The sequence below is a fragment of the Pseudorasbora parva genome, chromosome 22 (assembly GCF_024679245.1).
Source record: "Pseudorasbora parva isolate DD20220531a chromosome 22, ASM2467924v1, whole genome shotgun sequence".
Classification (NCBI taxonomy): Eukaryota; Metazoa; Chordata; class Actinopteri; order Cypriniformes; family Gobionidae; genus Pseudorasbora; species Pseudorasbora parva.
This window is the reverse complement of record NC_090193.1, coordinates 6,494,985-6,516,890: the sequence shown is the minus strand read 5'-3', so window position 1 is coordinate 6,516,890 and position 21,906 is coordinate 6,494,985. Positions and strand designations below refer to the sequence as shown.

At 37.3% G+C, this 21,906-nt stretch overlaps 4 protein-coding genes across 8 annotated transcripts in view; 2 read left to right on the top strand and 2 right to left on the bottom strand.

Moving 5' to 3' along the window:
• Positions 1–117: 117 nt before the first annotated feature.
• On the bottom strand, positions 118–1,461 carry spcs1 (signal peptidase complex subunit 1). Its single transcript, XM_067431360.1, has 4 exons — positions 1,210–1,461; positions 634–693; positions 467–553; positions 118–390 (listed from the first exon to the last, which is right to left on the bottom strand). The coding sequence occupies exons 1-4, from the start codon at positions 1,243–1,245 to the stop codon at positions 259–261; spliced, it is 315 nt and encodes a 104-aa protein (XP_067287461.1). The 5' UTR covers positions 1,246–1,461; the 3' UTR covers positions 118–258.
• A 1,128-nt stretch (positions 1,462–2,589) lies between these two features.
• On the top strand, positions 2,590–10,971 carry glt8d1 (glycosyltransferase 8 domain containing 1). Its single transcript, XM_067431359.1, has 10 exons — positions 2,590–2,754; positions 2,960–2,993; positions 3,074–3,172; positions 3,259–3,469; positions 5,461–5,569; positions 5,666–5,750; positions 6,482–6,594; positions 7,539–7,705; positions 10,061–10,173; positions 10,264–10,971. Exons 2-10 carry the CDS (start codon positions 2,978–2,980, stop codon positions 10,446–10,448), a joined length of 1,098 nt encoding a protein of 365 aa, XP_067287460.1. The 5' UTR covers positions 2,590–2,754; positions 2,960–2,977; the 3' UTR covers positions 10,449–10,971.
• A 2-nt stretch (positions 10,972–10,973) lies between these two features.
• On the bottom strand, positions 10,974–21,843 carry gnl3 (G protein nucleolar 3). The gene is made up of 15 exons (XM_067431358.1): positions 21,689–21,843; positions 21,480–21,538; positions 18,122–18,262; positions 17,893–18,012; positions 17,731–17,811; positions 17,463–17,598; positions 17,271–17,374; positions 16,567–16,711; positions 16,358–16,445; positions 15,996–16,173; positions 15,270–15,412; positions 15,026–15,162; positions 12,409–12,569; positions 11,282–11,366; positions 10,974–11,196 (listed from the first exon to the last, which is right to left on the bottom strand). Exons 1-15 carry the CDS (start codon positions 21,699–21,701, stop codon positions 11,090–11,092), a joined length of 1,698 nt encoding a protein of 565 aa, XP_067287459.1. The 5' UTR covers positions 21,702–21,843; the 3' UTR covers positions 10,974–11,089.
• pbrm1 (polybromo 1) overlaps positions 21,771–21,906 on the top strand; it is a 39,503-nt gene continuing 39,367 nt past the window's right edge. For all 5 annotated transcript variants that reach the window (XM_067431353.1, XM_067431356.1, XM_067431354.1 and 2 more), the window contains exon 1: positions 21,771–21,895. The gene's annotated coding sequence lies outside the window, so the exon portion shown is untranslated. The remainder of the gene's footprint in view (positions 21,896–21,906) is intronic.

Sequence of the window (21,906 nt, the reverse complement as noted above, 5' to 3'; positions counted from 1 at the left end):
AGTTTTCCTATTTGTATATTTATATTATGAAAAATAAATGATTTTTAATAAATGACATTTTCAGGAATGCTGTGCTTTTTTTTGCACTAACATTAAAAAAGATAAGTTCCACAGAAATATACCAAACACACTTCTTTATTACACATATTGAATGTTCAAACAGTGACAAAAATGAATGGATTTATAGATTTTGTTTGTTTCTGCTGTATATCTATATGGCTTTCCTGTGCCAAATCCAAACTAAAATACTGTTGTGAATCACTTGTGCTTCTTCTTCTTCTGAGTCTGAGTCTCTTGAGGTTTATCACGGTTTTCTCCAGATGTCTCGGGCATGGCCGGCTGCCAGCTCAAAGGGTTTTTTCTGTACATCGGCCAGGGAGGCAGGGTGAGCTGAAGAACAGGACACAAGAATTACTCGAGGATTTTTGAACCTTTACATCAAGCAAACAGAAGTCTTATGACATACCAAACAGGATACTGTGAATCCAGCCAACATTATGTAAACCGTCCACCCAAACTGCTGAATAAATATGCCATAGATGAAGCCGATCACCTGCAAGGTAAAAGACGTGAGGCAGAGGGCAAATGAAAGTGTTGTGATGGCTGTGAAGGAAGGTGATGCCAGTTACTTACCGCTGACACCAGAATGATTCCTTGGAAAATTTGCTCGGCAAGTTTCTGTCCCTTATAATCCTGCAAATAATCAGAGTACATGTATATGAATAGTCCTGTTTTATGTGATAAATTACACACGGGTATTATGTTATATTAGAAACGTTAGAACTGTATATCACCATGCATAAGACACATCCTTAGAGGAGATTTTACAAAAACTACTAATAAAACATTGTAGTTTAAATAAATACTTGAAAAATACACCTAATATATGTCATAAATAAGTGGATTAATAGTGCATGTGTTTATAATAAGACTTTTTCCCCCATAAATGTTACATCCACAATTACTCTCAATCACATGACTCCCAAAGCTGTTCAGTGCACACTAGATACAAACATGTAATTGGTAGCTTTCGTCCGAACTAGCTGGTTGTATTTTGTTGATTACAGAAGCGAAATCAATGTTTTATTTTATATAATATTTGCAAGAGCGTTGCTAATAATGCGTTAGCTGCTAACATATGTCAGTGTTTTGAACAGCTATAAACATGATATAAACACATGCAGTGCATTTTATCACAGGAAGGCTTACCATATGTGTCGGAATGGATTTAAACATTGAAAGCATTTTGAAATAACAAAATAGAGCCGCTAAATAATTGTATTCAGAAGCGAGTGATGGTTTCCTGTTTGAAAGTGTGTACGTAGAGATCCGCAGGACCCCTTCAAAATCATCGACCGGCTAAAATGCTTCCGAACTGCGAAGATCTGTGAAAAAAAGCCTCTAGCGATCTCTCAGTGCTAATGTAGATTAAAGGATGATACGCTTTCAACGCGGTGTCCGTGAAATTATAAAATAAAATACATTTATGTTTTTAATCAGGCGGTATTCTAGACGCAAACTTCAGCCCATTTATGGTCATGGGCATGTTGAAGTACGTCATCAGCCGCTGAAACGAACAGATCTGTAGATCATATTAGAGAACGTAAGGCTTTTGATTCATATTAGTGACTCGAATCTTTTGTATCATTTCATTTCGTTCTGGTTTGTGCTTTCATTCGGTCAATGGTCTAATCTGATGTTACACAGTGCTGGGGGAAAATGTGTCATGATAAGTCGCATCCGAGATAAAAATTTGTGTTTACTGAGTATATATATATATATATATATATATATATATATATATATATATATATATATATATATATATATATATATATATATATATACACACACACACATAAAGATAAAGATAAATGATACACTATATACATGCAAATATTTCTTAAATATATACATTCATGTGTGTGTGTGTGTATATATATATATATATATATATATATATATATATATATATATATATATATATATATATATATATATATATATATATATACACACACACACACACACACACACACACACAATACACACAAATATATTATGTAAGCAAACTTATGGCTTATGGATGAGATTGATCATGATTATAAAAATGTTATACTATACAAATATATATATATATATATATATATATATATATATATATATATATATATATATATATATATATATATATATATATATATATATATATATATATATACACACACACACACACATATATATTGCACGAATAAATAATTTTTTTTTTATACTAATATATATAATATTTCTTCTTAATTTGTCAGTTTTATTTTATTTATTTATTTATTTATATATTGTTGTTGATTGTTTTTAATTCTGTAGCCGTTTGAGATTTTGTTAAATATGAAGTGCATTATAAATAATATATATATATATATATATCTCATATGGATGGGCGTGTTGGTTCATCAGGTCAAGCCAATGAAATGCTTCTTCACAGACCGCACTCGAATGCTATTGGCTCTCGCTACAGTCTGTCATGGAGAAGATTCAGTGCAAGCGAGACTGATTCGTTCACTTTAAAAGATTCGTTAAAAACACACTCGTGTGTGTGTCAGGTTGTTGTGCTCTATCATCATGCTATACACTCAGTGAAAGGTCTTTTTCGGCTCTGGCTGGCGTGTTCACTGCAGGACGGAGTAACTGGACTTGTTGATGTTGAGTTGGCGTTTTGGATGAAGAGCCGAAGAGAGTCCAGACGTTATAATAAAGGTATGTACACGCCTGCAGTTCTCAAGGCTTTATAAGTGAACACTTTTGCAGGTGCTTCTTTGCTCAAATGCATTTGAAATATGCAGGTATTTTTTACTTGTATGATTTATTTGTTTACCTGCCTGCCTGTGCACTTAGCCTGCAGTTAAATACATATTTCTGTCGTGTTTTCTGCTCACTCATGTTAGTGTTTGGTTTGATTCAGGGTTTAAACTCGAGTGCCATGACTGTACGAAGAGGTGGGTATATTTTATACGAGTTTTTAAGCTTTCTTTAAACGTTATTGGTTAACATTTGATACATATCCTCTCTTTTCCAGTCAATGTGGTTATTCTTGTTCTGCTTGCCATCGCCTTTTTAATTATTTTGCAACGAAATCTGCTAAACCTCAATGATTTCCTGAAGCAAGAGAATCCAGGTATGAAGATGCTGATGTTGATGAAGTGTGGAAGTTTTTGGCACCCTGAAACACAGCAGCTCACTGGTTTTCCTTTGTGTTTGCAGACACAGTGCCTGGGATGGTCCTGCCCTTTGAGACTGACTTGCTGTCGGATCCTAAGGTCATCCGGACAGGAGATGAGATCCCAGTGCTCATCACCGCTCCAGAGGAGAGGCTGGGAGCCGCTGTCACCGCCATGAACAGCATCTACCGCAACAGCAAAGCTAATGTAGTGTTCAACATAGTGACTCTAAATGAGACTGTGGTCCATCTCAGGTACACCTTATATATCACATTACAACGCTTTATTAAACCAGGGGTTTTCAAACTGGGGTCCGCAAGGAGTGCTAGGGGGCCCATGAAAAAGGGGCCACAGAAAAATAAAAAAAATATATACAGTACCGGTCAAAAGTTTGGAAACATTACTATTTTAATGTTTTTGAAAGAAGCCTCTTATGCTCATCAAACCTGCATTTATTTGATCAAAATTACAGTAAAAAATACAGTAATGTTGTAAAATAATATTACAATTTCAAATAATGTTTTTCTATTTGAATATACTTTAAAATGTAATTTATTCCTGTGATCAAAGCTGAATTTTCAGCATCATTGTCTTCAGTGTCACATGACCCTTCAGAAATCGTTCTAATATGGTGTTTTATTATATATGTTGTAAACTATTGCACTGCTTAATATTTTTTTATATCGTTTGTTACTTTTACAGGATTCTTTGATTAACTTTTTTATAACAGCATTTATTAAAATATAAATCTTTTATAACAATATACACTAATGTTCAAAAGTTTTGGGTCATTCTTTCTTCTTTTTATATATAAATTAATACTTTTATTCAGCAAGGATATGTTCAATTAATAAAAAAGTTTTGTTTAAAAAATATTGTTAGAAAAGATTTTTTTATTTTTAATAATTGCTTTTTTACTTTTTATTCCAACATTGATAATAAATCATCATATCAGAATGATTTCTGAAGGATCATGTGACACTGAAGACTGGAGGAATGTTGCTGAAAATTCAGCTTTGATCGCAGGAATAAATTAAAAGTAAAATTAAATTAATTTTGGAGTACATTCAAATAGAAAACAGTTATTTTCATTTGTAATATTTCTGCTTTTTTCTGTATTTTTAATCAAATAAATGCAACTAAATGAATAAGAACGAAATTAAACAGCATATTAGTTTAGTACCATTCCATGGTAAATAGAACAAAAAAAGGGAAATGTTATTAGAAACTATATATTTCAAAAATTTTCCACAGTATAAATTTAGACATGAAACTATAACTCCCTTCTAAATTTCCCTCAGGGGTCCCTCACATGAAAATCATTGTATTTGTGGTCTTTGGCACCTAAAATAAAAACAATTTTAAAAACTGCTATAGATTACTGAGGAAAATTGTTTGATTTATCAATTAATTAAAAAAAAAGATTAACATTTAAAAGAATGATTAAATAAATAAATTAATAGAAATAAAAATAAAAAAATACATCTAACAGGACAGTATTCTAGTAGAAAATATAGAACAGTACTATTGCGACTTTTAGAATGGGGGTCAATAATATGAGACTGATCATATTTAGGAGTCCATGGCTTGTAAGGCCCGGTTTACACCTGGTATTAACATGTGTTTTGGTCGATTGGATCACAAGTGGACAAGGGAGACACATTCCGTTTACATCTGATGTTTAAATCTGTCTCTCTTGTCCACTTTCAACACTTCAGTCCTGAATTCTGATTGTAGACGGGCAAATGTATGTTTTTTGTTCCAGATTTTTCGCTCTAATGGACAAAATAAGCTTTCTGACAGCCGCAAGACCATGCCGATCACTGTAAGTGTGTGTGTGTTAGGAAGAAGGAATGGCGAGAGAACATTGTGCTTGGTGCCTTTTTCATCTTCAAACCAAACTGAGTTTGCCGTCAAAGTTTAAATCCCTTCAGGCTAGAGCGCTTCCCATAATGTTTAATGTTAGGTCTGTGGCGGAGAGTAGACGCTCTTTTGTGGCTGTCCGAATGCATTTTACCTCGTGAGCGTTTACAGTACGAAAGCAATCCTGTCCAGTGTGTTAACTACCTCTGAAAGTGGTCGAAAGAAGACAAACTCAAAACCTTTTAGAGCCGGTTTACACTTGTATGTGATCTGATCGACGCATCTTAATACCAGGTGTAAAAAGATTGAAAACCCCTGTGTCAAACTATATTGTGTTTCATTACCTGTGAACATTGGTACACATTATTATTTCTCATTCCAGAACATGGTTGAGTAAGACTGACTTGAAACATAAAATTATAATTTTTGATCCGAAGATCCTGGCGGGGAAAATTTCTAATGACCCTCAGAAGGTGGAGGCAGTGAAGCCGGTAATCGTGTGAAAATGCTACTATTTATAAAGAAGTGTACGGTGTTGTGTAAATGCCAGTTATATTTTATAACCGTATATGTATTTTATTTTTCAGTTGACCTTCGCCAGATTCTACATGCCAGTTTTCTTGCCGGATGCAGAAAAAGCAATTTACCTAGATGATGACGTAATCATACAAGGTGAAGGGCATAGTTTTATAGTTTTTAAAGAGCCCAGAATAATTCAAATATCCAAATATTTATCCAATCACGTAAGTCTAAAATGAGAATATATATATATATATATATATATATATATATATATATATATATATATATATATATATATATATATATATATATATATATATAACAGAATTAATAATTATGTACACAACAATATTTGAAGACCCCATCCATGCTAAATCTACAGGAATTAGAAGTAGCCATAGATTAAAATATGTAATTAAAGAATTTTTACCTAAAATATTTCTGAAAGTTTGAAGGGTGTACTAAAAAAAAGTAATATCTAGATTTTTAGTCATTTTAGCCTATTTTAAAGGGTTAGTTCACCCATAAAATGAAAGTTGTCATTAATTGCTCACCCTCATGTCATTTCAAACCCCTAAGACTTTTGTTCAACTTCAGAACTCAAATGAAGATATTTTTGATGAAATCTGAGAGCTTTCTGTCCCTCCATTGACAGCTACACAACTACCACTTTGACACTTCAGAAAGTTCATCAAGAGCTCGTAAAACTAATGCATATGAATTGAGCGGTTTAGTCCCAATTTTCTGAAGACTTGATCACAATCTGTATATTTTACGCACACAGAAAGTCTGCATATTATATACTTTGGAAATTGCATTGGTATGTTAGTGTGTTTTGAATACAGTAATAAGTGCTAATTGTATTCTTCTCTATGGTTCAGGGGACATTCGGGAGCTTTTTGACACCAGTCTTAAGTTTGGACATGCAGCAGCTTTCTCAGAGGACTGTGACTCCGCCTCCTCTAAAGGCGTCGTCAGAGGAGCCGGAAATCAGGTATGATTATTGTCATCATCTCACCTGCCAGGATTCCTGGACTCACACTGTACTGTCAGAATATTAGCCCTGAGTGAGATGACAGCGTATATGCAGCGTCTTTCATTATCACAATACAGCCATATGGTTTTTAAGTATATCAACCATTTATTTTCTATATTGTGATGTGTATACTGTCACTGTGGTGTTAAAATTCTTCATACAATCCAGCCCAATTCAAAAAACATTTATGTAGCCCTTGGAGAATCGGCAAAATGTGAATTAACAAAATAAAAATGCATGTTATTTATTTAGTACTGTCCTGGATAAGATATTTTATATAAAACATGTTTACATAGTCCACAAGACAAAAAAAAGCTGATTTTGTAAAAACGACCCTGTTCAAAAGTTAACACCCTTGATTCTCAATTCTGGGTCATTCCCTGGATGACCCACGTGTGTGTGTGTGTGTGTGTGTGTGTGTGTGTGTGTGCGTGTGTGTGTGCGTGTGTGTGTGTGTGTGTGTTGTAATGGATGTTCTTGAGTCTCTTGTTTGTCCTGAGCAGTTAAACTGTCCAACATTCTTCAGAAAATTCCTCCAGATCCTGAAGATGCTTCAGTTTTCCAGCATCTTTTTCATATTTGGTGACTGTATGATTTTGCGATCCCTCTTTTCACACTGAGAACGATCGAGGGACTCAATCACAACTATTAAAAAAAAGTTCAAACATTCACTGATGGGGGGTGAAAACCTTTTGAATTTTAAGATCAGGGAAAATTGTACTTAATTTTTCTTTCAGGAAATATGTAAGCATCTTCTGTTACTTCCTAAGGGCAGTACTAAATTAAAGAAATTATATTTAAACAATTTTCATATTCAAATATTCATACTGTTCAAAAGTTTTCACCCCCGTCTCTTAAATCCTTCAGACTGTACTTAAATGGATTTGTTTTACCTGCTACAGAACAGCTATATTGGTTTTCTGGACTTCAAAAAAGAGGCAATCAAGAAGCTTGGAATGAGAGCAAACACTTGCTCGTTCAATCCTGGAGTCTTTGTGGCCAATTTAACCGAGTGGAAGCAGCAGAATATCACCAGCCAGCTTGAGTTCTGGATGGAGCACAATGCCAAGTTAGTGTCATGGTTTATTACTTGCATCGTGTTCTTCTCTTGTGGAAACTATACTCTTTAAAAAATGCTGGGTTAAAAACAACCCAAGTTGGGTTGAAAATGCACTAACCCAACAATTGAGTTGTTTTAACCCAGTGGTTGAGTTGTTTTAACCCAGTGGTTGGGTTAAATGTTGCTTAAGACAACCCAATTGCTGGGTAAGAACAACTCAACCATTGGGTTAAAACAACCCAATTGTTGGGTTGGTGCATTTTCAACCCAACTTGGGTTGTTTTTAACCCAGCATTTTTTAGAGTGTAGCATTCATTCAAAAAATTAAGGACAGCTGTTGTATGCTACAAGGGGAAGAACTGGAGTGAAGTTTAATCTGTTCAAATCCTCTTTAGTCAAGATCTAGGCTTAAAGGACAACAAGGATTTAAAGGATTTATGTTTATCTTGATCGTTATACCTTTGTGAGAACAGTCTATAGGAAAAAAAAAAACGAACCGGATTGGTCCTTGATAGTGATGGGGAGTCGACTCTGAATAGCCCCAGAGTCAGGGGCCGACTCCAGTACAGGAGTCGACTCTGTAGCTGTGTCCAAAATCTAAAGTGCATGGCAGTTGCGTGCAGTATAACCAAGGAGTGAATGAAGTGAAGCGAGCAGCGAGGGAATACACTGATGTGATACACCGCGTCAGACGGCTGTCGCAGAAACTTTGTCACACACACATTTATTTGAGTGCTTACTTTAGAAATCTTTAGAAATCGAAAACAATCACAGCGACTTAAGTTTGTAATTATAGGCTTCCTCAATGCTAGCTTTAGTTTAATATATTGTATATATTATTGCAATAAATATAGATTTGGTTTCCCATGCCAACCATAAAAATTCTGACATAAAGAAGAAACGCATCAATAGTGTGCATTATTTTTTGTATTGTATCTTTAACTCACCTTTTAAGACAATGATCATGTGCGTTTAGCACCATTACTTGACAATCTTTTTTTTTTACTTTTCCTATGTAAAATTATGTATTGGCAATAGATACAGAAACATGATAGTCACAAAAGTCATCGCTAAATCGGCCACGCTAAAAGTGTGCGGTTTTAATAAGAGGATTTTAAGACTTTGTGTCGGGGGGAATAATTTAAATATGTAACAACAGCATTTTTTTTCTGATTTCTAACCCTGTTTTAATGTAAAGTAAATGGAGTCGAGAAGTCAATTCCATAGACCCCCATAGTGGGAGTCGGGAATCGGAGTCGACTCTAAAAAACCTGGAAACGAACACCCCTAGTCCTTGCAACACGGAGCTATTACAGTTAATGCCCAGAGCCCCCACTCAGCTAAAACGGCAGCTTTGGGGGCATAAACGTAAAGGGTGTCTGTGCCTCTTAACAGACAAAATGCAATTAAAATGTCCAACATGAACAGTTCCCTTACATGACAACCAGATGAGTTTAGCCACTTAGCCATAGTTTAAATTCACCTAAACAGTGTTTTAGACGGCTAGCTGTATCTCGCGCCGAAGTCCCGTGGGAACTCTGTTGTAGCTGGAAAAAAGGCAAATAGTCCAGTTAGGAAGAGTGTTGTGTAAAGCACGATTATTTTATTACTGCACATCTTTCCTCAATCTGTGTGCCCAAATGGAAGGATAAATAAAGTTTACATTACCTCTACAGTGGTTTCACCCGTCTTTACCCACGGAATGGCGTTTTTCTTCAACCGGCCCCGCTGTGTTGTGTCTGTGTAAGTTAGTTAAGTGTTCGCTGCAAATTTTCACATTCTGTTGCCACAATTCGGAAAGAAAAAACGTGAACCATTTCTTATCTTGAGCCCGATCGGATCATCACTCTAGTGATGTCCTGTTTACAAACGAATCGTTCTTATTAACTGGTTCTTTTTAGTGAACCAGACGAACCACACGACGCTCTTCCCAACTGGACTATTTCCCTTCTTCTGGCTACAACAGAGTTCCCACGGGACTTCGGCGCGAGATACAGCTAGCCGTCTAAAACACTGTTTAGGTGAATTTAAACAATGGCTAAGTGGCTAAACGCATCTTGTTGTCATGTAAGGGAACTGTTCATGTTGGACAGACATTTTAATTGCATTTTGTCTGTTAAAAGGCACAGACACCCTTTACGTTTATGCCCCCATAGCTGCCGTTTTAGCTGAGTGGGGGGCTCTGGGCATTAACTGTAATAGCTTTGTGTTGGCACCAGGACCAATCCGGTTCATTTATTTTTTTTATAGACTGTACTCACAAAGATATAATGATCAAGATAAACGTAAAAATTTGCCAGAATTGTCCTTTAAGACATCTTGAGGTCCAGGGCTGTTAATGGTTTTGTGATCATTTTGCTCTAGAGAGGACCTTTACAGTAAGACTTTAGCGGACAGCATCACAACGCCACCTATGCTCATCGTATTCTACAAGCACCACTCCAACATTGATCCTATGTGGCATGTCCGACATCTCGGTAAAGAAATCATCGATTCATGAATGAATTATCGGCTTTCTGAATCTCTTCATGATCAATCGTTTTTCATTTTGATCTTTACGTTTCTAGGGGTGACGGGAGCGGGGAATCGGTATTCACCTCAGTTTGTGAAGGCTGCTAAACTTCTCCATTGGAATGGACATTATAAACCTTGGGGAAGAACCTCCTCTTTTTCTGACATTTGGGACAAATGGTACATTCCAGATCCCACAGGGAAATTCCACCCAATCCGGAGACACGTTGGGGAAAAATAGACAGTGGTTTCGACAAAAAAACAACAACAAAAAAGTACTTTGAGACTTAGTGGGATTTCTGGATGCAAAATATGGGGCCTTAATGTTCTTTCTAGGCCTTCAAGAAACAAGTTATACTGGGACCAACATTGGAACAGAGCAATTCAACACCAATCAATGCACTACCTCAGCACTCATTGGCTAATTATAAAGTATTAACAAACATTTATGGTACTGCTTTTAGATTTTGTATACTACATCCATGAAAGTGTCTAGATTAAATGTGGTATAATCCTGAATATTTTGTGGAGAAATTGTGGACCCAAATCTTTGTGTGTAAAATTTCCATTTATCAAATATAACCTGTGACAATTAACATTTCTGATTTTTTTCTCTGACACTACAGGAACCACTTTCTCCTTCTGTTACATGTTTTTTTTTCACGTCAGCTGTTACTCATCATGTCAAGTTGTCCTATAATACTAATTTGTACAGAAACTGAAAAAGTTCTCTAACAAAATATAGAATAAAGTTTTGTATACAATGCAAGAGTATTAACCCTTTATTTAGTCAAATAAGACGGAACGTATATATAATTATTATGAATACATACAGATGCCATTTCACTCAGTCCATAAAAATCTGCATTTGTTGGTGACATGTTACACAAAATCTGTGTTGAAATCATATGCGTCGTCATTGTTGTTGTGCTGCATTGATGTCAGGTCAACGTTGACAAATTTCACTTTCGTTTCTTTAGTTGGTTTGTCTACAGAAGATAAGACAAAACAACTTAGATAGACAGTAGACATCAAAAAGAAAGGAAGTGCATTGTTGTAAATCACAAAACATACCTTTTCTCTTTTGTGTCGGCTCCTGAATCTGTGTCGGCTCCACAATCTGTGTCACTGTCTTTGAAACAGGGGGTTCAGCCTCAGGCTTAAAAACAAAGTGCAATCAATCAATATTCAACATCTGCCAATTACTGCATTCTGAGAACTGAAGTAATGTGCTGGGGACCAAATAAACTATAGACAGCAGCTGTGTACCAGAAACAATCTGTTCAAAAAATATTCAGGACTTCAACCATTTAGTCCGCTTAAACCACAACAATCAACTGAATTTTTCAGTGCTATGCAACAACTTAATCCAATCAACAACTGATGGATTGAAATGAAACCTGTCCTTCTTTTTTTCTTTCTCTGTAATCCATTTCACTTAGGCCCCATTTACACTGCGTGGTTCAAGTTAGGGCTGTCATTTAAAAAAAAAAAAATCCAATTCGAACGGATATCAAATACCAAGCAATGTATTCAATATATTCGAATATCTACGACCCCCCAACTTTGAAAATCACGTTTCAAACCATGGTGCCTGGTCTATACAGATCACGTATAAACTACGATCCCTATACTTGACATCACATGGTGCGATGTGACCATGGCATTGTTGTGCAGCTGATGTGAAGTTACCATTTTAACATTTACTTCATATAAGTGTTTTACATAAGTTTTAAACATGGGGAAAATATATGTGGAAGTTACCAGGCTAACCTGGAAGTAAAATATTAAATATAATTTAGCACACACAAGTTAGTAGGTGATTTCAATCTCACGTTGACATGTTAAATGTGTTAGGGCTAACTATGCGTCGACCGCGATCCAGTCCGTTGCCTTCCATTGTAAATGCACTACTGTAAATAGTCATATAACGTACTGCAACAAGCCAAAATTATCTTTTGTAGTAATCAATAGCATAAGAGATCTTGATATGCTTTGAACCCCAGACACATAATGTGCACTAAGACAATGACATTTCTCATACATGGTTTGTGATTATCAAATTTACTGGAGTTGCTGTCAGAGAGAGATCAGAGGTAGATTAAATGGTCATCAAGGAATTATATGAACACAAAACTCATCATTTCTCATCGTCTGTAATGACAGAAGTGCTACAAAGTCAAGTGGCTCGTATGAAGTACCTCATCTTTGCTGGCGGTCACGTCCACCTCCACCTCATCTGCTACTGTCGTTGCTGTCGTCGTTATGGTCTCTTTAGGCAGCTCACTCTCATTCAGCACACCGGCAGTGGGGCCTTTTGAGTTAAAACTTATACTGCTCGCTAGATTTGGGAACCGCACACCTGTTGACAGGTACATTTAATTTCATTGTTTTTTTGTTTCATGAATACAGGTCCTTATCAAAATTAGCATATTGTGATAAAGTTCATTATTTTCCATAATGTAATTATAAAAATGAAACTCATATTTTAGATTCATTGCACACCAACTGAAATATTTCAGGTCTTTTATTGTTTTAATACTGATGATTTTGGCATACAGCTCATGAAAACCCAAAAGAATTAGCATATTTCATCCGACCAATAAAAGAAAAGTGTTTTTAATACAAAAAAAAGTCAACCTTCAAATAATTATGTTCAGTTATGCACTCTATACTTGGTTGGGAATCCTTTTGCAGAAATGACTGCTTCAATGCGGCGTGGCATGGAGGCGATCAGCCTGTGGCACTGCTGAGGTGTTATGGAGGCCCAGGATGCTTCGATAGCGGCCTTAAGCTCATCCAGTGTTGGGTCTTGCGCGTCTCAACTTTCTCTTCACAATATCCCACAGATTCTCTATGGGGTTCAGGTCAGGAGAGTTGGCAGGCCAATTGAGCACAGTAATACCATGGTCAGTAAACCATTTACCAGTGGTTTTGGCACTGTGAGCAGGTGCCAGGTCGTGCTGAAAAATCTTCATCTCCATAAAGCTTTTCAGCAGATGGAAGCATGAAGTGCTCCAAAATCTCCTGATAGCTGCATTGACCCTGCCCTTGATAAAACACAGTGGACCAACACCAGCAGCTGACATGGCACCCCAGACCATCACTGACTGTGGGCACTTGACACTGGACTTCAGGCATTTTGGCGTTTCCTTCTCCTCAGTCTTCCTCCAGACTCTGGCACCTTGATTTCCGAATGACATGCAAAATTTGTTTTCATCCGAAAAAAGTACTTTGGACCACTGAGCAACAGTCCAGTGCTGCTTCTCTGTAGCCCAAAAGTGGCTTGACCTGGGGAATGCGGCACCTGTAGCCCATTTCTTGCACATGCCTGTGCTCGGTGGCTCTGGATGTTTCTACTCCAGACTCAGTCCACTGCTTCCGCAGGTCCCCCAAGGTCTGGAATCGGTCCTTCTCCACAATCTTCCTCAGGGTCCAGTCACCTTCTCGTTGTGCAGTTTTTTGCCACACTTTTTCCTTCCCACAGACTTCCCACTGAGGTGCCTTGATACAGCACTCTGGGAACAGCCTATTCGTTCAGAAATTTCTTTCTGTGTCTTACCCTCTCGCTTGAGGGTGTCAATGATGGCCTTCTGGACAGCAGTCAGGTCGGCAGTCATGATTGCGGTTTTGAGTAATGAAGCAGACTGGGAGTTTTTAAAAGCCTCAGGAATCTTTTGCAGGTGTTTAGAGTTAATTAGTTGATTCAGATGATTAGGTTAATAGCTCGTTTAGAGAACCTTTTCATGATATGCTAATTTTTTGAGATAACCCAAAACTCCTTTCGTGAGCTGTATGCCAAAATCATCAGTATTAAAACAATAAAAGACCTGAAAGGGGGGGTGAAACACTCAGTTTCAGTCAATCTTGAGTACCTATAGAGTAGTATTGCATCCTTCATATCTCCGAAAAATCTTTAGTTTTATTATATTTGTAAAAGAATTATGGGCTGTACCGAGTCTTTCCGGAAAAAAACGAGCGCCTGGAGGCGTATCGTGTTGGCGGAGCTAAAGAATGACGAATGCGCAAAGCGGTGACATCCTCAAGCGTGGAGAAACCCTTGCTATCGATCTCAGCTAATAGATATGATCCAGAATCTAATTCGGAGGCTGAAATAGAAACAGCAACAGCAGGACGTCCGTCTCTGTGGTATGTACTGTATTTAGTGGCCTGTCAACATTTGTCTTTACTCTCAGTTTATGAGGACATGAAGGAGCATGCAAAACGGTTTTGCACGTCAGACTAGTGTAACGTTATAACGTTACATAGAACAGCAATGAAGTCCGTTAGCGCATTTGAATGATGAAGCACGTTATCGTGTTGTTTACTGATGTTTACTCGCGCGACGGTAAGCAACAGCACAGACATTTGAAGCAGTTTTACTCACCGGCTGCTTCCAAAGCAGGACCGAACCTTTATCGCTGGGGCCGCTCCGTCAAAAACACACTTCTTGGAGTGTGGAGATCCACTTTGCGATGCGACTGAAGCATTTCTGCGTTCAAATTGGTTCAAATGCAGCGCTGCCTTCCCGAAATGCTGTGCTGAAGCGTTGAAGTCGCTTAATATCAAAGTGGAGGAATGAAGTGGAGCGCGGCGCGGACTATAACCGACATTAGTGTTCACGGACGACTGGATCAAGGGGGCATTTCACCCCCCCCTTGAAATATTTCAGTTGGTGTGCAATGAATCTAAAATATATGAAAGTTTAATTTTTATCATTACATTATGGAAAATAATAAACTTTATCACAATATGCTAATTTTTTGAGAAGGACCTGTAGTGTTATATTCTGATTTGTTTAATGAACTGATGATGTACCTCTGATAACGTTCTCGTTGCCCTTCCTCACCATGTCCATATTCAGATCTGACTGCAGTTCAGTCACAATGGCATCAGAGAGGTATGAGGGGAGGCCCTGTCGCTCTGGAGCTCTGCTGTTGTAACTCAGTTTAGCCCTAAAACATCAACACAATGCTTAGGAAGAGTGAGGCAACAGGACACGACTGCTGATTCGACTTTCGCAGAAAAAGTGTTTGTATGGTGAATATCATCTGAAACTAACCCAGTCCAATCGTTGAGGAACGTCGTGGCTGCCAGCTCTGTGTTTGGAATGCCTCCTTTCTGCAGGAAACCTCGTTTCTTGGCCAAGGTGGTCAAGAACTCCAAGGAGTTTCTGTAGTCTGGGACATTATACTGTAGCATTATCTAAAAGAGACCAGAAAAAAAGTTTGCATTACTGTATGTTAAACAGAAAATGCAGTAAATTGACCCCTTCAAAAAGTATTTACACTGTTAAAGTTTTGCACTTGTCTGAAGACTTCCTGTTGTAATTATTACCTAGAATTTAATAAAAGCCCCTTTGGACACAGTACGAAACTACACAAACAGCTGGTGATGCCTTTGGGGCAGGACATATCAGTGAACTTATTAAAAATAGCAAAATGTGACCAAAGGGTCACAGTCTAGAGCCCTGTAGTTGCTTTCAAAATCAATGAAATCAAGCCATTTCTTTTGAAAGTATGAGTGTTAACACAGCCAAATACACTGATTTCAGTCATTTGCTAGTCAACAATATTTAGAAGCTGCATTCACACAGTGCGCAAAAAAAAAAAAAAAAGAACGAATATGAGGCTTTGTCTGTTCTTAATGCACAACGGCAACCTGGATTGAACTTCTTGGCAAGAATAAATGCTTATTAAAGACACTTTGCTTGTGTTTTTCTAATTTCAGCTTCACCATAATTATTAAAGTTTATTTTTTCCACAACAAGAGCAAAAGTGTTCCTTACATGCTGCTGATTGCACTGTTTGAGTAGACTCCTGACTGCTTCCAGAGGACTCTCCTCCTTCTCCTCCACCTGCAGGCTCCTGAGGGCCATCACATCTCCTGGGTTACTGGGGGCCGCCACAATCCCTGGGCTGTCAATCATCTTCACTCTTCTAGTAATATGCACTTCTTGCATACATCTATTGGGGGGAAATCATTGAGGGTGGTATGTTATTGAGGCTCAATATGTGGCAGCAGAAATGCATTTTGGGATATGAAGCTCAGTGTTGGATTGATTGAAGACTTCATGTTGTGATCAGACCAGTACAGTTCATCATGCTTCAAATTAACATATACTAGATCACTAAACTAATGAAGCTTTACCTGGTCAATCCCCTCTGTACGCCAACATGACAGGCTCGGATTTCTTTCAGACTATTGATTATGCTGCTCTTTCCCACGTTAGGGAAACCTTAAGACAAGTCAACAGTAAAAGGTTCAATAGCAAACATTTTTAAAGAAACAAACCAGTCAATAAATTATTTATTGAGTAATAAATGGTCACTGTGGTCCATACAAATGACAAGACTTACCGACAACGCCAACTTTAAGCATGGTCTCGCTATCTTTCTTGTTGGCCAAGTCAGTAAGCGCCTGTAGCAGACAGTCACTTCCCAAACATGAGGCTGCTCTGCTGTGATCCAGAACGGCATTAGTTCCCCTCTGCTTCTTCTGATGCTGAAAGTCAGAGAATATGAGATGATGAGTGCGTTTACATGCACGTTCTTAACCCGATTATGCGAAGAATGTTTCTGCAAAACCGCATTCTTCCATCTTAAAAATGTATCTAAATTACGGCACATGCTCTCAATGCAAAATGCTGAACAGTTAGTACATGCGTTCATGAGCTCAAGGCTAGATTATTGTAATGCTCTACTGGGTGTTTGCTCTGCTCGCTTAATAAAAAAAAAAACTCCAGCTGGTCCAAAACGCAGCAGCTCGAGTTCTTACTAGAACCAGGAAGTATGACCATACTAGCCCCAGGAATGGTGAAGGAACATTGTGCTTAGTATGTTTTTCAGTTTCAAACCAAACTTTGGTCTCCAGCCGACAAAGTAAATATACAAAATAAATGCAACCTTGAATATTAGACTTAATTTAAAAATAAATAAATAATGACCCCAAAGTTTAAAATGGTAGTAAATAAATTCTGAACCAATTAGGGCCACACTAAATACGTTTCCCTTATTTATTTTTAAAGTTTCTCTATAATTATTTTTATTAGTAAACCGCATACCACAGTTCTGTCCTTTAGTTGCATCGATGATTTGAAGAGGAAAGTTGGACACTCAGCTTCAAGATACCCAAGCCATTTCTCTAGGTTTTCTTTAGGAACAAGATCTAGAAAGTAAAGAGAGGCTTTAGTGACCAGTTTCCATCATGATAATTCGATGACTTTGTGTGTATGGCAATACAGACTGCTCTCTACCTATTTTGTTCAATATGAACATGAGTTTTTTCTTTCCCTCGTGTTTCAGGATAGTTTCCTCCAGCTGAGGACAGCGGCAACCCAGAGGATCTCTAGCATCCAAAACCTCCACGATCACATCCGATGCCTCGATAACCTGCACAACAATTAAATCCAATGTGAGATCAACCTTGCGAATGACCATTTTGGAGATGTTAAAAACCATCACACGGATTCAGAAATATATAAATGCCCATTTGTTATGCTGGATATCAGTTTGTCAACTTGCCTTGTTCAGCTCGCAGCATTTGAATTTTTTAGCGCTTTTCTCTTTGACTACTGCAGCCCTTGCTTCTCGAACTTTCGCCCCCTGCAAACAAACACCACGGTTAGAAGTAAAGCTAGGGTCAGTGAGTTACTTCTATAGGAAACGTTTCTACGCCTTTCTTACCTTTTTAGCTTTCTTGGATGCAGGTTCGACTCCAGCACTGGCAGCTTCTTTGTCCTTTTTCCTCTTTGCAGCTCTTTCTTGCTGTTTTACAATCTTGTTTTGCTCTTTCAGAGCTTCCAGCTTCAAGATCAACACACATTACACATCAGTTTAGTGCAAAGACATTTTCTTCAGTAATAGATGTGTACAAAACACTTCAAATGAAGTTTGATTTCAGTAATGATCTTACCTCCTGTTTTCTCTGCTCAGCTTCTCGAAGCACTTCCTCTTTAAAAGGTGCACTGTTTGGTACTCCAACATCTGCCTTTGGCTTTCGGCTTATCCCGGTCTTCTTTGCTGCTTTCCGCAATTTACGGTTATGCTCCCGAACCTAGCAATGGAGAAAGATTACAATATTAAACATTAAGTCTTGTGTTTGTCCTTTGGACAAATCAATCAAACATTCCCTCAAGTAAAAAGTCAATTTTTTTTAAGGGTCAATCTGCATATTTAAAACATTTGTCAACCTTATTAAATGCATCATTTCAGGTCTCATTCCTAAATTTTAATCAAATTCGATTAGAATGAGAATAGTGCTTTTACCAATCAAATTAAATCATTATTGACAAAATTAATCTTTGCACAGGAAACACAGAAGCTGCATCTGATTTAGACTTTCATTAGGCTTAGTAAATGCATTTACACTGCAAAATTTAAAATGCATAAAAAAGGCTTTCAAAAAACATATACACTAGGGATGCGCGATATACCGGTACTGGAAAAATACCGGTATATATTTTATTTAAAACGGTACGATATCATGATTTGGCACATTTCGGTATATGCTGCTGTTCTGAAGTTCACCGCTAGATGGCAGCGCGCTACCCAAACTGACCCGAAACAACCGGCAAATGTGACAACAACATAGACGAACAAAATGGATAAAGCAGTTGAATCTCACTCAAGATGCCCAAAACGAATTAATAAAGAGAGGAGTAGAAGTGACATTTGTAATGACTTTGCTTATAAAACTGATGAAGAACCATCAAACCTAGCCAAGAAGCATATCTGTCACTATTCTGACTTTAAGACTTCTGAAGAGATCGATAGGTCAGTGAATCATTCAAACCATCTCATTTAGACATTTATTTTCTTTTAACACTGATCAACGCACACACACAGCCTAACATAAGATCGAATATCACAATCTCCAGCGTTCGTTTCAACCAATGACATTTAGATCTCATTATATTTGCACGCGTACTATTGCACTATTTATATTCCCGTTAGACACAACCGCCTGTGTTTATGTGAATAACTTACTCACTAAAGACGGACATTTGTACATAACTCTGTGTATTTGACTGTTTAAGGAAACTTAATGTGTAATGTGCGAGCGTGACTAAGTGACAGGCGTGTGTGTGTGTGTGTGTGTCGTATGAGCTCATATCTCCTGTAACTGTTATTACGAAATGCTATAAAATCACTTGCATGTTCAAATGATTTCCGTTATCCATCCCGAGACCAGCGTGAAATGTTGAATAGGATTATGCAGATTGCTTTAGTGTAGTGCGATCAGTGGCGGCTAAGTTACTGGTCTGTCAGAGAGGGGAAGCTCATTTTCGGCCAATTGTCTTATTTATTTAAAAGTAAATTCTGCCCTACGTTCCTTTTCAAGAAAATGGTCTTTTACCCTGTGAATGAATGAACGATCTAAAAAAATATTAAACTCTGTAAAACTGAAACAAGGAATGTGGTGTATAATTGTGTGAAATGTATGATGAAAATGAAGCAATTTCGCCAAGCAAATATCAAAGAAATAGGTTGCAGCAGTTTTTATTTCGAATGAACTTGAGAAATTCGCGATGGGACTGAGCGCGAATAGCTTCAGTGATTCCTTATAGTACAGAATCGCTGTTAGCCAAAAGGAGATGCAGACCCTCCAATCAACACGCAGAAGCTCGGAGTCCGGGCCAGCCCACTCCCCATTCACTCCCAGAGACGCTGAGCGTCCGTGGGCGGGACATAATCGCAGCGTTTATCCAATGACCGTCTAGTTTCGAAGCGCTGAAAAAAACCGTTCAAAGCAGCCCCATTGAAGTCAATGGACGCTGGGCTTCAATAGGGAAATGCACTGACGCTGCGGGAATGTATGGGATGGAAATCGAGTCAGCCGACCTGCTATATGTAAACGAACTCGTCTTTGAGATAAACGTTTTCTAACGCATTTTTAGTCAATACAATGTTAATATAATAGTACATATTTGACCATTAATTTTGTGACATTATAAGGGAAGCCGAGCTTCCCTTGCAGTCTTAAAGAAATCGCCACTGAGCGATGTCTTTTGAAACCAGAAGCAATTTGCTAATTTTGAGAGATTTTTGCTGAAATTATTTCTCACAAGAAAGTTTTCAAATGACTGATTTGATGTGATAAGCTTTGCTGATTCATTTACTAAGAAACATTTGTGGTAATTTCCCACTTTATAAACTCAAAACTTGCATAATTGTTCTCATTCGCGTGCAATATACCCGCGCTAATATCAGACCTTGTGGTATCGATTTAATATCGGTACTTCGGTATTAGATTGTGGTACCGTACCGAATCCAAAATTGTGGTATCGAGCCATCCCTAATATACACAGAATAATATTTTTGAAAGAAATATCACTTATCAAGCGACCTGCATTTACTAAACCAATACAGAAAAGAAAATATTGTGAAATTACTACAATTTAAAAGAATGGTTTTCTGTTTGAATATACTTTAAAATACAATACCTGTGATGCAAAGCTGTATTTTCAGCATAATTACTCCAGTCTTCAGTGTCACATGATCCTTCAGAAACCTGATATGCTGATTTATTATCAATGTTGTTTAAAAAAAGCAGCATTTATTTAAAATAGAAATATTTAGTAACATTGTACGGTACCATTCAAAGGTGTCTTCTTTGAAATAAATGTGTTTGTTTATTCAGCAAGGATGTGTAAAAAAAGAGTAATAATAATAATAATAAAAAAAAAAAGTTATTTATATTTTGTATAAAATATTGTTCCTTATTCACCAAAGAACCTTGAGAGAAAAAAAAACGTATCTCAGGTTCAAAAAACAAAACAAAAAAGTAGCCCAACTCTTTCCAACACTGATAATAAATGAGCATATTAGAATTATTTCTGAAGAATCACGAATCACGGAAGACTGGCGTAATGATGATGAAAATACAGCTTTGATCACAAGAATATGTTAAAGTATATTAAAATAGAAAACCATTAACGTTATATTAAATTGTAATAATATTTCGCAATATTACTGGTCTCCCTGTGTTTTTGATTAAAATGAAAGCAGACTTGCTGAGCGTAAGAGACCTCTTAAAAATAATACAAATAATAGTGTTTCCAAACGTTTGATCTGTACTGTGTATAACTTATACAAGTTACACTTATGCATGTTATAACTCATGCATGTTAAACCTCCAATGTACACCATGGAATTTTTTTTTTTTTTTGTCATTGAAACCAAGCTCTTGTTGACTGACAACGACCAGGTCGGTACCAAAGCCCATATTAACTCGTGTAATGGAAGTTACATGGAGAATTGAAATGTCTTACCTTCTTTTGTATTTTGAAGCGTTTGGCGCATGATACGCGTTTGCTTGCCTTCTTCAACTCTACAAAAGACACGTGAGTTAGGTCAGACTACTTCCTTTAAGGATTTATTACATCCTTAAAACCAGCAATGGGTAAATATAATGATTTAAGCTGCGGTTGTATAGTGGAAATATGCCAATAATAAGATTTTTGAGAGTATATATACTCACTCGGTCTCTTCATGTCTGTCGCTGCTTCAGCACGCGCTCCTCTGTCTCACAGCGCAGCACGTGTCTACTCCTCACTTCCGCTTCCGCTTTCGCGCTGTGAAGGGTTAATTTTTTTCCTCTCAGTTTCTTAATAAATCACTCAGCCTCCTTGTTGAATGTGTGTCAGTCCTCAGACAGCTCTCAGAGACAGCTGATCAGACACGGACGGTAAGGCCTGC

Excerpts from the sequence above, each read along its gene's own strand:
- spcs1 (XM_067431360.1), bottom strand. The coding sequence starts at position 1,245 with ATGCTTTCAATGTTTAAATCCATTCCGACACATATG. Across the intron at positions 554-633 it reads GAATCATTCTGGTGTCAGCG|GTGATCGGCTTCATCTATGG; the intron begins GTAAGTAACTGG and ends TTTACCTTGCAG. Across the intron at positions 391-466 it reads GATTCACAGTATCCTGTTTG|CTCACCCTGCCTCCCTGGCC; the intron begins GTATGTCATAAG and ends CCTGTTCTTCAG.
- glt8d1 (XM_067431359.1), top strand. Across the intron at positions 3,173-3,258 it reads CCTGAAGCAAGAGAATCCAG|ACACAGTGCCTGGGATGGTC; the intron begins GTATGAAGATGC and ends TTGTGTTTGCAG. Across the intron at positions 6,595-7,538 it reads TCAGAGGAGCCGGAAATCAG|AACAGCTATATTGGTTTTCT; the intron begins GTATGATTATTG and ends TACCTGCTACAG.
- gnl3 (XM_067431358.1), bottom strand. Across the intron at positions 17,812-17,892 it reads CATCCAAGAAAGCTAAAAAG|GGGGCGAAAGTTCGAGAAGC; the intron begins GTAAGAAAGGCG and ends GTTTGTTTGCAG. Across the intron at positions 17,375-17,462 it reads GTTCATATTGAACAAAATAG|ATCTTGTTCCTAAAGAAAAC; the intron begins GTAGAGAGCAGT and ends TTTACTTTCTAG.